Genomic DNA, 12,664 nt, shown 5'->3' with positions numbered 1-12,664 from the left:
TCTCCTACTCAGTTACTAAAAAATAGACCATTTAGTTCAAGAATATATTAGTTTGTGTCAAGGAAGAAAGTGTTTCTTAAAAAGACCTGTCAGAAGCAAAAAGGAACAAAAATATAACTCCTACAGATGAATGGGCAGTATAAATAGAAAAGCTATGTAAATTACCCCAAGTCTGAAGTCAGAAAGAAAATCAGCCCAATATATTCTCGCATTAGAATGATATATATCCAAACTATCTCAACCTCACTATGATTACAAAAGTAGAATCAAAAGGACAAATAGTGACTATTATAAGGAGCAGTAAAACTGTTTGGGCTGATTAATGCTTTCAAGTGATCTTCAAGCCTGAGAAAATTGGTGGTAAAACCCATTCTGAGAGTCACGTTCTTTTGTATTACTTTTATCATGAAAACATCTAACTTTTGCAAAACCTTTTTCACATGAGCCATATTAAAAATACAAAACAACCAAGATAAGGAAAGTTCTATTTCTTGCTAGTCTGCATTTTTCTAGCTGTGGCTGAGAGAGTTGAAATTTTATGTTGCTCCAGTTTTCCCCTTTCTCAGTCCTCTTGTGACTTTGTTGACAGCCTACAGCTGCCTTAATCGTCCATGTGGGTTAGTGTAAAAATGACACATGTAAAACCACTTTCACTATCAGGATAAAAAAAAAGAGCACATACCACGTTCAAATTTTAACCGCTGATACAGCTGAAACTGATCCACGGGTACCAAACAGGCAATCTGAAACCAGAGACAGTAGAAAGATGAGATTTCAGTCATCACAGGGTCCTGAGTTACCAGCCTTTTATGATTTCTCTTTCTTAGCTTGCTTATTACATCCTTTCTGTATCAGTTGTTTACAAACTTCTTTTTTTCTACACTATTGATGCAGTAACACGTACAGCAATTTTCAAATCATCCCCATCCCTCTACCATGGCTAGGAATCACCATTCAAGGCACGAGTTACAAAACTCACTGACGGCCTTCCATTCTTTGACCAGCAGCTACTAAAACCAGACAAGCAAATTTTATTACTTGGACTTCCCGAATTATTCACATATATATGAATGATGCTCCTTTTCTCTCTACATTCCCTTAAGAAATTCTCAAACGATTATAGTTTTAGATCTAGAACCCTTAAAAACTGAGGTTACATAGATAGTGCCTCAGGAATTGTGAAAACTTCATTTGTCACCTAGGAAATAGTACCTTCTAAACAATATGAAAATCATTTCCTCTGACAAAAATCACTTCATAGAGCCCTCATTTATCACTCATTGACATCCCAGGCCCTGGTAGAAAAGAAATGCCTAAGACATTTCTTGTGGCTAGACTCCCATTTCCATTTCAGATGGTGACATGAACCAACAGTTTACTAGTAAGCAACAATGATTCCTACCTAACCAAGTGACATTTCAGATTAATCAGTTTTAAATTGCACCTCAAAGACAGATGTAGAAAAAGCTAAAGCTAAACTGGCATTCTAAAAATATTAATTCCACGGACGTCAAGATGTAAGTATACTGACGTTGTTTAAAAGATTTATAACTGAGAAAATCAAGACTTTTATATTAGCTTTCCAGACATTCAACAAGTTGATACAGGAAACAGCCTTAGCCTTGACAATTCCAACTCTGAACTATTATTTATTTATTTATTTGGTGTAAAATATATTTAGATGAAACTTCTTGCAACTAACAAAAGAAAGTCTGTTTGAGAAAACTGGAGTAAGAAAATGATGCAGCGAAAATTGTGTTTAACAAATATAATACATTTGAAAATGCATTCAAAATCTAATCCTCTCCCCTCACAAAAATACTCTCAATTTTTTTCTTTTGCAAACAAATCAAACTTAAGTTAGCTAAAATGTGTGAAGGACCACAAAAAAAGTTCAGTCTCCCCCATTCCAAGTAAGGTATGGTAAAACATAAGCTTAATTATAAAAATGTTTTTCTCCAAATTTTCTTTCTCCAGTTGGGGAGAAAATGTTGTTGCATGTTCATCTGGTACCTTAAATAAAAGCTCCTTAGCAATCCATGTAAAAAATGATGGTCAATTTCATATTATGTATATCTTACCACAGCTCTTATGCTTTTCCTGTGTGAGTGACTGTGTGCCCTTTATTAATGTATAACCCACGTACAGCCAGGAGCTCTAATACTGACTCAACAGCTTAATGAATTTGTTCACATTTAAACTCCTCTGTGACTTCCACCCAGATAAAAGAATATGCCCAACAATAAAAAGATAATAATAATAAATAAAACAAAATAAAAGTACGCTAAGACTTATTATCGAAAGTCAGCTCTGTTCATCTATTATACTATGACCGGGACATCTTTCCTGAAAAACAAAGGTGTCTGAAAAAAAAATTCAGAGCTGAAGACAGAAGGTGCAGGCAAATGAAGTGGTGGGCGGCATTAAGGAATCAGAGTTCAGTTCCTGACTTTGTCACTGATTCATTGTGGGTAGAGGACAGATAACCTAATGCTACTGCAACTTTTGGGCCAATGTGATTTGGGGATGATATTGTCAAGGCCCAAGAGACCTAGGTGATAGTCTATAAATCTATTTATAACCATTCGCCCCAAGAGCTATTTGAGGTCTTTGATTCTGTGAGACTGTCCTATACCCCACTCACCTCCATCTAAAATAGTTTGTGAACTGATGAAGATCTTCAGATCCTTCAAAATCAACCCCTAAAAATTCTGATTTTTTAATGACAAGCAGATTATGTAACAGCCGTTCAAACAGTTTATGGAAGACAAAGCAAACACAAGATAAATTGTTCAGACACAGACGAAATGCTAATGTGAAAAAATGACAAAAATTAATGCAGTAAAAAGTTAACAACAGTAGTGATGAATGTTTCGTTTTAAATTAGAAAGACAAATTTCATCAGAATACACATTACTGCCAAAAGAGAAGTCACAGGTCTCTAATTTTTCTGTCTTTTACTCTATTTCGAATCTATTTATTATTTTATGTCAAAGGTTTGTTTGGAATTAAGCCTTAATAAAGTAAATCAATTTTTCTATTGAGATTAGTGATCACAAAAAGGGAATTCCATCACTCATTTTTCACTCTATCTTATCCTTTTGGAATAAAGGTCACCACCAGAACATACACGTTCTCTTCTCCAGTCCCTACCATTTTATTTAGATTTGCGTCTTCTCCATAGACCCGTTGACAGCCTAAGGCTCTGGGCTGCAAGTCTGGACAAACAATGAAGGAGATGCAGAAGGTGCAGAAGGTGCACTCAAACTTACATTACTTGGAAGGCAATAAATACACATAAGATTCAAAAAAGATCTACTCCTGGATCATGTCTGTTGGATTTTGCAGGTTAGAACTAATTTTCTGAAATGTTTCTATCACACTTTTGGCCTTAGATGGGAGAAAGCACGACCTGGCTGAAAAATACTAACAACAAATGATCCAAAGTATTAAATTCCTGATCCCATTGCCATTTGAAACAAATCACTGTTGCTTAAGGCCTCCATGTCTACAATTATAAAATTGAAATAATTGGGTTAAGGTGATTATTGGAAAACTCAGTCAGGCCACAGGTGAAAGGGCTACAACCAATTTTTTTGAGAATATTCACAAATACTCTAAAACTGACTGCTAGACTGACAATCGTAGAGAATAAAATAAAAGAAATTATGAAGAGGTGTCTTGTGGTATACCTTTATCCTCTTTCTGCCAACAAAGAAATTCCAAGTCATTCAAAATCACACCAGACTATTCTTTAACTTTTTATTTTGAAATAATTTTAGATTTATAAAAAGTTGTAAAATTTGTGTAGAATTCCTAAATATCATCCCCCCAACTTCCCCTTATAACACTTTATATAACCACAGTCAATTATTGAAATAATAAAGTTTACATCAATACAATGAAATAATCTGTAGGCCTTATTCAAATTTCACAAATTGTCTCACTAATGTCTTTTTTTTTTTTTTTTCAGTCCAAGAGCCAATCCAGGCTACCACCTTGCATTCAGTTGCAAGGTCTCTTTGGCCTTCCAATCCATGATGGTTCCTCATTTTATCTTTGACTTTCATGACCTTGACATGTTTGAAGAGTCCAGGCCAGTTATTTGGCACAATGTTTAACAATTTGGGTTTATCTGATGCTTTCTCATGATTACAACAAGGTTGTACATTTTTGGCCCGAGTATCACAGATGTAATCTTTTTTTTTAAGTATGAAAAAGGAAACTTTATTAATGGAATTTGTGTGTGTGTGTGTGTGTGTGTGTGTGTGTGTGTCATAGACCATTTGACTGGCACAATCTACCCTGATGTCATCACTGTCTAGTAAATCAATTTATGTTTCATACATACAAATAGAACCCAAGACACATTAAGCATATATAGAAATTCTGGTTGAAGCTTAGCTCCATTAAGAAAAATCTGGGAAGTGAAAATACAGTCAGCACCCATAAAGTTAAACATGCAAATAAACAGATGTATGTAAATAATAAGATATGTGAATAAACTCAATTTTATTTTTTCTTTAAAAATTATTTTATATTACAACATAATCATTTTAAAATTATTAAATGGTTCTAACTATTCACCATGAGTTTATAGCTATTTCACTTTAAAAATTTTTTTTTCCTTGTACGTGTTTAAGGAGTACAGCTTGTTTCAATCCATGCATATATTGTAAAATGATCTAATCAGGATAGTTAGCATATCTATCATCTAAACATTTACCATTTCTTTGTGGTTATAAAATTCAAGATCCTCTTTTCTGGCTATCTTGAAATATACAATACAATGTTATTAGCTACTGTCACCCTAGAGTAACAGAACTTACTCTTCCTATCTAACTGTACCTCTGTAACTTCGTACTGGTCTACCAGCATTTCCTTGGCCCCCTCTAACCCTCTCCCTTTCCCTGCCTCTAGTAACTACTATTCTATTCTCTATTTCTATAAGATCAATTTTTTTTATCTTCTACATATGACTGAGAACACGTGGTATTTCTCTACCACAGTTTTCTCCAAACTCATCCATGTTGCTGCAAATGGCAGAATTTCATTCTTTTTTATGGCTGAGTAGTATTCCATCATCTACATGTACCACATTTTCTTTATCTAACACAGTTGTAACCTTGAGGCCATCAGGAGGTACATAAGGACAACATGTCTTATTACCAGTAATGTGAACTTTTTAAGTCGGTGAAGGCGGTGTCTGCCAGGTTTTGTAAACAACAAGTATCTTGCAGGGAAATACTTTGAGACTATGCAAAATTCTATTTCTCATTTGCCCACTAATTTTTGTACCCATTGACAATTCTTGACAAAAATAATTACTGTGGTATTTGCTTAATGATGATTTTCTGTTTCCATCATTCTATATTTATTGATTAGAATTCTACTATAAGGAAGAGCTGTCCCTTCTCCCCCATTTACTTACTTTTTTGTTTAGGTCATTATAGAATACTGATATTTATTTTATTCCGTGGGTTCTAATCCATTACTAATCAGATTCATATTCAAGCAGTAGAAGCAAAGCTCTCTAAGTATCATCTCAGCTATCAAGAGACCATTCCCCTCAGAACAACTACTAAAAAGTCCTTAATTTAATTTAAAGTCATTTTTTGCTAACTCTTCTTTGAAATTTGTACTAGTTTGCCTGTTAAACAGATATTTCTCTCTCTTCCTATCCAAGCACAAAAGACCTCTTTTCCTCCTCATCATCATTCTAGAAATTCTTTCCAAAAAGAACAAAACTTTAATTCAAAAAGAAAATAAATTCAGTTTCATTCTAGTAGAACAAGAACAGTAACATTAGAACAATAAGAACAAAAAGCTAACTGCCTACAATCCCTGTTTTGTTTTGGGTTTGTCTGTTTGTTCTGGCAAAAATGAACCTAGGGATAGTTATTAAATACCCAGTTTCTACTCTGCTGGAAGTCTCTGCTTGCTGCGTATAACTAGGAAAGTCAGAATATGCCTATTTGTGGCGGTGTTGTAACCAGTTATACATAAAGTTAATTGGATACTGTAATATCCACAACTAAGAAGAATAAAAAGTGAGGCACATCCTTTTTTATCTGTACCATGATCACAATATTTGAACTCACATTAACACTAATCCTACAAAAATAAGAAAAAAAAAGGGGGGGTAGACAGTGAAACCTGCTCACCACAGAAGTATTTATGCTGAAAGTAATATGTGTTTCCATAAGAAATGTTAATAAATATTAATAGATACTTATTAATAGATAAATGTTAATAGATATTTCTTTTTCAGTTAGGAAACTAATTCTTGGTTAAGAAGACAAAATGGCTAAAACCAAAATCAGATACAGGCTTCAGGTAAGTACTGCTCATCAGAGTCTGTAAAGCCAGGACAGAGGGGAAAAAAGCAGAGGCTGGACTCAGGTTTGGCCCATTCATCATACTTCTGCTACAGTTGTTTTTAAAAATTGAAAGTGAATGTAGAATAAAACAGATCAGTTCATCTGGAGATGGAACTGACCTCTAGTAGATCATTATGACCTGTCAAGGTGTTGGCAATTTTTGAGGTGCTATGACTTGCAAAAATAAAGGCAGAAGAAACACTACTGGCCTTATGGATCAACGTCTTATCACACTGATACAGAAACTGAGAATTTTTTCTAGCTCAACCCAGAAAATAAGAACTGCTCTTGCCAAGAGCGAAGAAAAACAGCACAGTCACCCAATCACCTGAGTAAAACAAGCTCAGGTAATCCTTCCCTGAATACTAGATATTAAATCCTGATTGGAAAAAAACCAAGAGAACATCACTGTCTGAGAGGCAGAAGGCAGGGTCCACCAGGGAAGTGAAAGATGAGAGAAAAGTGCAATTCCAGGGCCAGGGATCGTCACAGTCCACTGCAGAGGGTTGCTTTGCTATCTTCTTTCACATGTTCTGCAGAAGCTTCTGTACATCAGGCAACCGATATCATCTTCCCATTACATACCCTGCGTAGATTGGATGCCCACCCAACCGCACTGAGGCTCAGTCCCCACTGTAACTGCTGAGGGTGAGAAATCCTATTACAGTAATTGAAAGGTCAGGCCCAAAGAAGTGATTAGGTTGTGGGACCGTGCAGTAGTGAATGGATTAATAATGGTGGTCGGGGGCATGGTTCTGAGGGCTTTAAAAGGAGACCGCACCAGGAGCAGTCTCTCTGCTTCTGCCACCTTGCAATGTGAGACCCCTGGGTCACTGTTGCCACCACTAAGACACTCACAACATGTGTTCCCTGGACTTTGGGCTTCCTAGCCTCTGAAACTGTAAGCAATAAATTTTGTTTTCTTATAAATCACCCAGCTCTGTGTATTTTGTTACAAGCAATGGAGATGGACTAATACCCCCTACCTTTCCTCCCTCTACTCATTTATGGGTAAAAGGGACACACCATGTGACACATTCAAACCGTCACGGCTTAGTTTTCTTACATTTGCCTTTAGTTAAAGAAGAATATTCAAAACCTCATTCTCCACTTACACACAATTTAAATACATTATAAAACAGTTTTAAATACTTTCTAAAAATTCAGCTGGGAACCTCAAAAAAATCTATTAACTCTGGTTTGGCAGATTCCTCTATCCCCCACCACCCCAAAGTTTGACTTTTCTCCAGCCAACACATATTGCAGCCAAAGGTTATTATAGGCAAACTTGATCCATTCCCATTCAGATCCTTAACCCACAGTAACAGGAATACAGCCACCTGCCTGGGCACCTTCAACCTTCCTCTGCCCCAGTTTCCCACTATGACAATGGGAAAGAAGAGTGTTAAAAGAGATGGCAAGCAGGGGCAGTGCTACGGGGTGATTTGGGGAGAACACTTGGATTCCTATAACTCTGGCAGCCTTTCTTAAAGCCACCCTTAATAAATATGCAATCTAAGTAAAAATTGTATTATGAGGGGTACTCAAAAAGTTCATGGAAAGATTCATATTATCTTTTAATTCCATTTTTCTATGAACATTTTGTGGTATCCTCATATTTATTTTGCAAATGCAGCTTCAAATTTCTTAGCACTCTACTCCTCCCCCTCCCCACCCCTCTATGCCAGGCCTCCAGACTGCCCCACCCTAAATCCTTTCCTGTAGAAATTCTGGAGCCCCCATTCTTGGCAAGAGCACTTGCTCCACCCCACCCCACCCCTTCCTCTGATGCAAACTGTGGCACTAGCAGTAAAACGCAGGCTGATCATTTCACTGCTCCAGGACTTGGAAGAATTATTGGTGGCTGAGAAGCTCTTCCCTGCCCTCCACTGCCAGCCACCAGTTGGAAGAAGTTCAATTTCTCAAGCCATGTCATGGCAGGTTCTATTCAAATGGGTTATGCACTAGCTATTCAAATTTGTCACAGCCCAGACAAATGGTTCAGGCTCTCCCAGCAAGTGATGGCATGCTACTTCCTAACACTGTAAGGGATCTGCTTAAATTAGACACTGACTTTTTTAACAGGGCTGCTAACTTCAAGCAAGGGCTTTGCCTGAAGTCATGCTATCAGAACAAACAATCTGTGTCCTGCCTTTCATAATTCCATGTTGGACAAGATTCCTGGATCAAGTACATTGGAAAAGTCTGCAGAGCAACAGCTGAAAGCACCAGATGATGCAATGAAGGAAAGTTTTACTTTTCTCTGGCTCCCAGTGGGCTCACCTCCAGCCATAAGTCTTCCAGAGTCACTACCTCTCACCAGCTTGCAGACATTGAAGGGGAAGCTGCTATTTTCTTCTGTTTCCTACATAAGCAAGCAGAACTTGACCTGGGTATTAAATGCTTCACTAATGAGACTATTTCTGACAGATAAAAGTTAAGAGGCAGAGCCACAACTGAGCCAATTTGGAGGAATCAAGAAAGCAGGCGTGTGAGCACAGCCAACTGTGTAAACTATACCATGCAGGAAAGTAATCAGAGCTAAGAGATTAAATTCCTACTGTCCTTTGAAGATGAAGAAATGTTAAATGCATTTTATAAGATAATGAATGATGAAGAACCATATATTGTAATATAAATAGCAGCAGGATAAAGAGAACCAGCCTTAACCAGAATTGTTTTTAACAAGCTAGGTACATTTATGTGTTACCTGTATAATTAACCATTTTTTTAAAGAAAGAATAAGTAGTCATGGAGATAACATCCAGTCAATGAGTCCTACTGTGATATGCTCAGTAACATGTAGATTATGACCTATATATTATAATAATAACTATATAGATGATGAAATCTTGATGTAAAGCAAGTTACAAAGGAAGGTGATATGGGCCAAGTTCATGTGCATATGGTATTTACTTTCAAAGGAGGAGTCCCATATAAATGGATGAAGCTACTAAAATCTCCAATATAATCTTTTATCCAGTTCTCAACTCCAGATAAGAAACAATCACCACTACCCCCATAACATTTTTTTAACCACTATGAAAAATATATATAGTAAGTTGGTCAAGACCATTTGATTATTGTACATCAAAGCTATCTCCAGTCAGGCTCTTAGCAAGACCAATGAGTATAGAAACGGTTCATTCATACCCTGGAGGGTCTTCTCGTGCATCTAATGAGAGAAAGACTGGAGAATTTCAGAAATATGTCAGTTTAGTTTGGAATATGTTTTTGTTCTGTTTTTCCAAAATTCTTAAGAATCATCTGTTCAGTTTTAATACAGCCTAAAAGTAAAATTGCTTTTAGAGTAAAACTGGATGAACAGAACCAGAAGAAGGAATGTGTGAGTGAGAATATCTACAGTGGGAAAAGACTAAGGAGAATAAAGGAAAGGGGAATACAAAGAAAAAATGCCTATACAAAGAAAATCAGAACAGTTAAACTCTGTTCTAGAGAACTGTAAGACAAATTAAGGCCTGTTGTCACCCACTTGTCTGAACACATTAGCCCTAACATTCCATACCCAAAGGTTACCATTTACTGAAAAGTCTAGAACAACACTGTGCAATTGAACTTTCTGCACTGATGGAAATGTTCTCTTCTATGCTACTAGTTCAATAGTCATTAGCCACATGTGGCTATTCGACACCTAAAAGCAGTTACTGACAACTGAAGAACTGAATATTTAATTTTGTTTCATTTTAATTAATCAAATTTAAATAGCCACATGCGGCTAGTGGCTACTGGATTGGACAGCACAGGTCTGGAATATAGTACTCTGTTTAATTTCACAGGCTTGTTCTGAAACTTCAAACTATTCATTCCATTTATATTTAATAGAGTTTGCATACACGAATTAAATAAGATATCATACCAAACACAGCTCTTGCTGCCTTTCCCATTTCTTGCATTCCACTTTTATAAATTACCTGACTCATCTGTTAATGTCTCTCTGCTGGATCAGGAGCTCCACAAGGATAGCACTGGGCCTGTCTTATTATCTTCCCCATACTAACCTGGAAAAGGGCCTGGCACACTTGCTAACCAGAAAAGCAAGTAAAAAAGGAGGCATCTTTCCTGGAAGGATTATGCATGGATAGATGTTCCCAAATGCCTGAGTCTCATTCTAAAAACAATTTCTAAGTTATATAGATCAACAGTATTCTCAGTAGATAATCTAAATTTCCCCCCCACTATAATTTCCTTCTACCCGTTACCCACACAAAAGTAAACAATATTGCTCACCACAGAATTTACATATTTGATATTACCTTTTTATCAAAAAATTAATTTCATGATTTCCTTAAAATGAATCACTTCTAAATCATTATGTATTCCTTTTATGCTTCCCTAAAAAACACGACTAGCTCATTTGTACCACTCAGCTGATATTCCACAAACTGAGCACAGGATACACAAATACAAATTGGTTAGAAATCGTCTATACCATCTTTCTGACTACTTTGCTTACAAAGCAAAGGATATATATGTAAAAGCATATATATTCATAAACAAAGTATGTATATTTACACACATATGTGCACATATACACACATGCACATATATCCTCACATATATACTTATACATCTATATCTACACACACACACATGCACACTATTGAGCTTCCAATTATCAAGCCCATTATCATACATTCTATCTACCTACCTAGTTCTACTTTTAAAGCCAGGTAATTATGGTGGTAAGAAAGAACTGGATTAGAATTCTAGATCTACTTTCTACTTATGCACTTTTGGGTAAGATACTTAAACCCTCCAGACCTCAGTTTCCCTATCTTAAAGTAATAGCCACTTTCATGAGGTTTATTGAGAGAATCAGATAGTATACTGGCTATGAAAACAACTGGAAGAGTGCCTGGTGCACAGCAGGTATTCTGTGTTTGCTGAATGAATAACTTATTTCATCTGTTTCTTAGGGTCTCTTTCAGAGGCTTACAAACTCCCTAAGAATGAACAAGAGTTTGTTATATTCTTATTTAAATTGAGAAGGGTCTGAAGATTAAAAGGCAGATGTAAAGGTAAGCCAGTGATCAGGGATTGAATAAATAAAAGAAAGAGATAAATCACAGTCTTAAGAAAATGAGAGAAGTACTCACTCAAAAAAGAAAGTCATTTGTGATGCCTGATACAGATCAATTGAAAGGCCTCTCTGCTCTTTGGAAATGGTTCAACTCAAGCTACCACTGTGGAATCACAATAGTTTAGATTTTCTTTAACTGCGACTAATATATGATCTGTTTATCTTTAAAGTACTGAAGATCACAAGACCACTCACTATTCAGCCTGCAAGCCTCACATTTGGTAAACCTGATTTCTAGCACCTTCACCTATTTTAGAGCTTCTTCAACACTCAAGATGGCACATAAAAGTAGAACTGAGTTAAATGACAGCTCTAACAGTTTGTACAAAGAACTCAAAGGTATGTAGCAATAAAGTACTCCATAAAACTTAACCTCTTATCTTGTTGCTAGACTGCCTGTAGGGAGGTACGTAGCATCAAGATCCTAATAAATAACGTCAACAGGAAAGAGGGGAAGATTGTGGCGCTCGTCCATACCTCCGCTTCCTGCAGAGTCCCGTGGTTTAGGCACACCATGTCAGGGCAAGTGATGGGAGACCCACATCCTTCTCGGATTGCCAACTGCATATACTGTCTGAGGCACTAGAAGTTAGAAAGAAAAAAGACAGACAATTACACACCCCATTACAATAGCACAAAGGTTGCATAACAGAACCTCTACTGCCTTGTCTTCCTTAATTGGCTGTCCTGGAGCTCTTGTACTGAGGAAACATGTTATCACAATGTGAATACTAAGAGCCATCACTTTGGAAAGAATGCAGAGGCAGGCAATTAATTATGTATGACTTCATCCTAAGAGTTTATTCAAGTCAAATTCCTGCATGCTCACACATTTCACCCACCATTGATTGGGAAAAGAAGAAACACTCTGTAGCACTAAAGGCCTTCTTCTCACTTTTCTTTTTTTAAACTTATGTGACTTCCCAATTCCGTTTTTACCTAGTGATCCTCTCCCTCAGAGTTTGCCCAAAAGTACAATAGAACTCTGAGACTGTTGCACTGAGTTAGCCAAACAGAATCAAAGCAATATTAAGGCAATGACTTATCTAGAAACACTTTTAGAAGTAAATGCACCTGGAAAAGATAATGTCAAGATTGGGAAGTCAGGTTACTTCTTGTTGACTAGGGATAGCAAAGACAATTTGGAAGAATGGGACCTTCCCAAAAATATGGGCCTTGGTGG

General features: G+C 36.6%; 1 protein-coding gene across 1 annotated transcript in view; it reads right to left on the bottom strand.

Moving 5' to 3' along the window:
* RNF144B (ring finger protein 144B) overlaps window positions 1–12,664 on the bottom strand; it is a 93,717-nt gene that overhangs the window by 23,397 nt on the left and 57,656 nt on the right. Inside the window, exons 3-4 of the mRNA XM_063097998.1 lie at window positions 11,959–12,063; window positions 683–743 (exon numbers count right to left, since the gene is read on the bottom strand). Coding sequence (XP_062954068.1) covers window positions 683–743; window positions 11,959–12,063 — 166 coding nt within the window. The remainder of the gene's footprint in view (window positions 1–682; window positions 744–11,958; window positions 12,064–12,664) is intronic.

Source organism: Cynocephalus volans, chromosome 5, assembly GCF_027409185.1.
Source record: "Cynocephalus volans isolate mCynVol1 chromosome 5, mCynVol1.pri, whole genome shotgun sequence".
Lineage (NCBI taxonomy): Eukaryota > Metazoa > Chordata > Mammalia > Dermoptera > Cynocephalidae > Cynocephalus > Cynocephalus volans.
The sequence above is the reverse complement of the archived record's forward strand: the minus strand, read 5'-3'. Positions and strand labels throughout refer to the sequence as shown.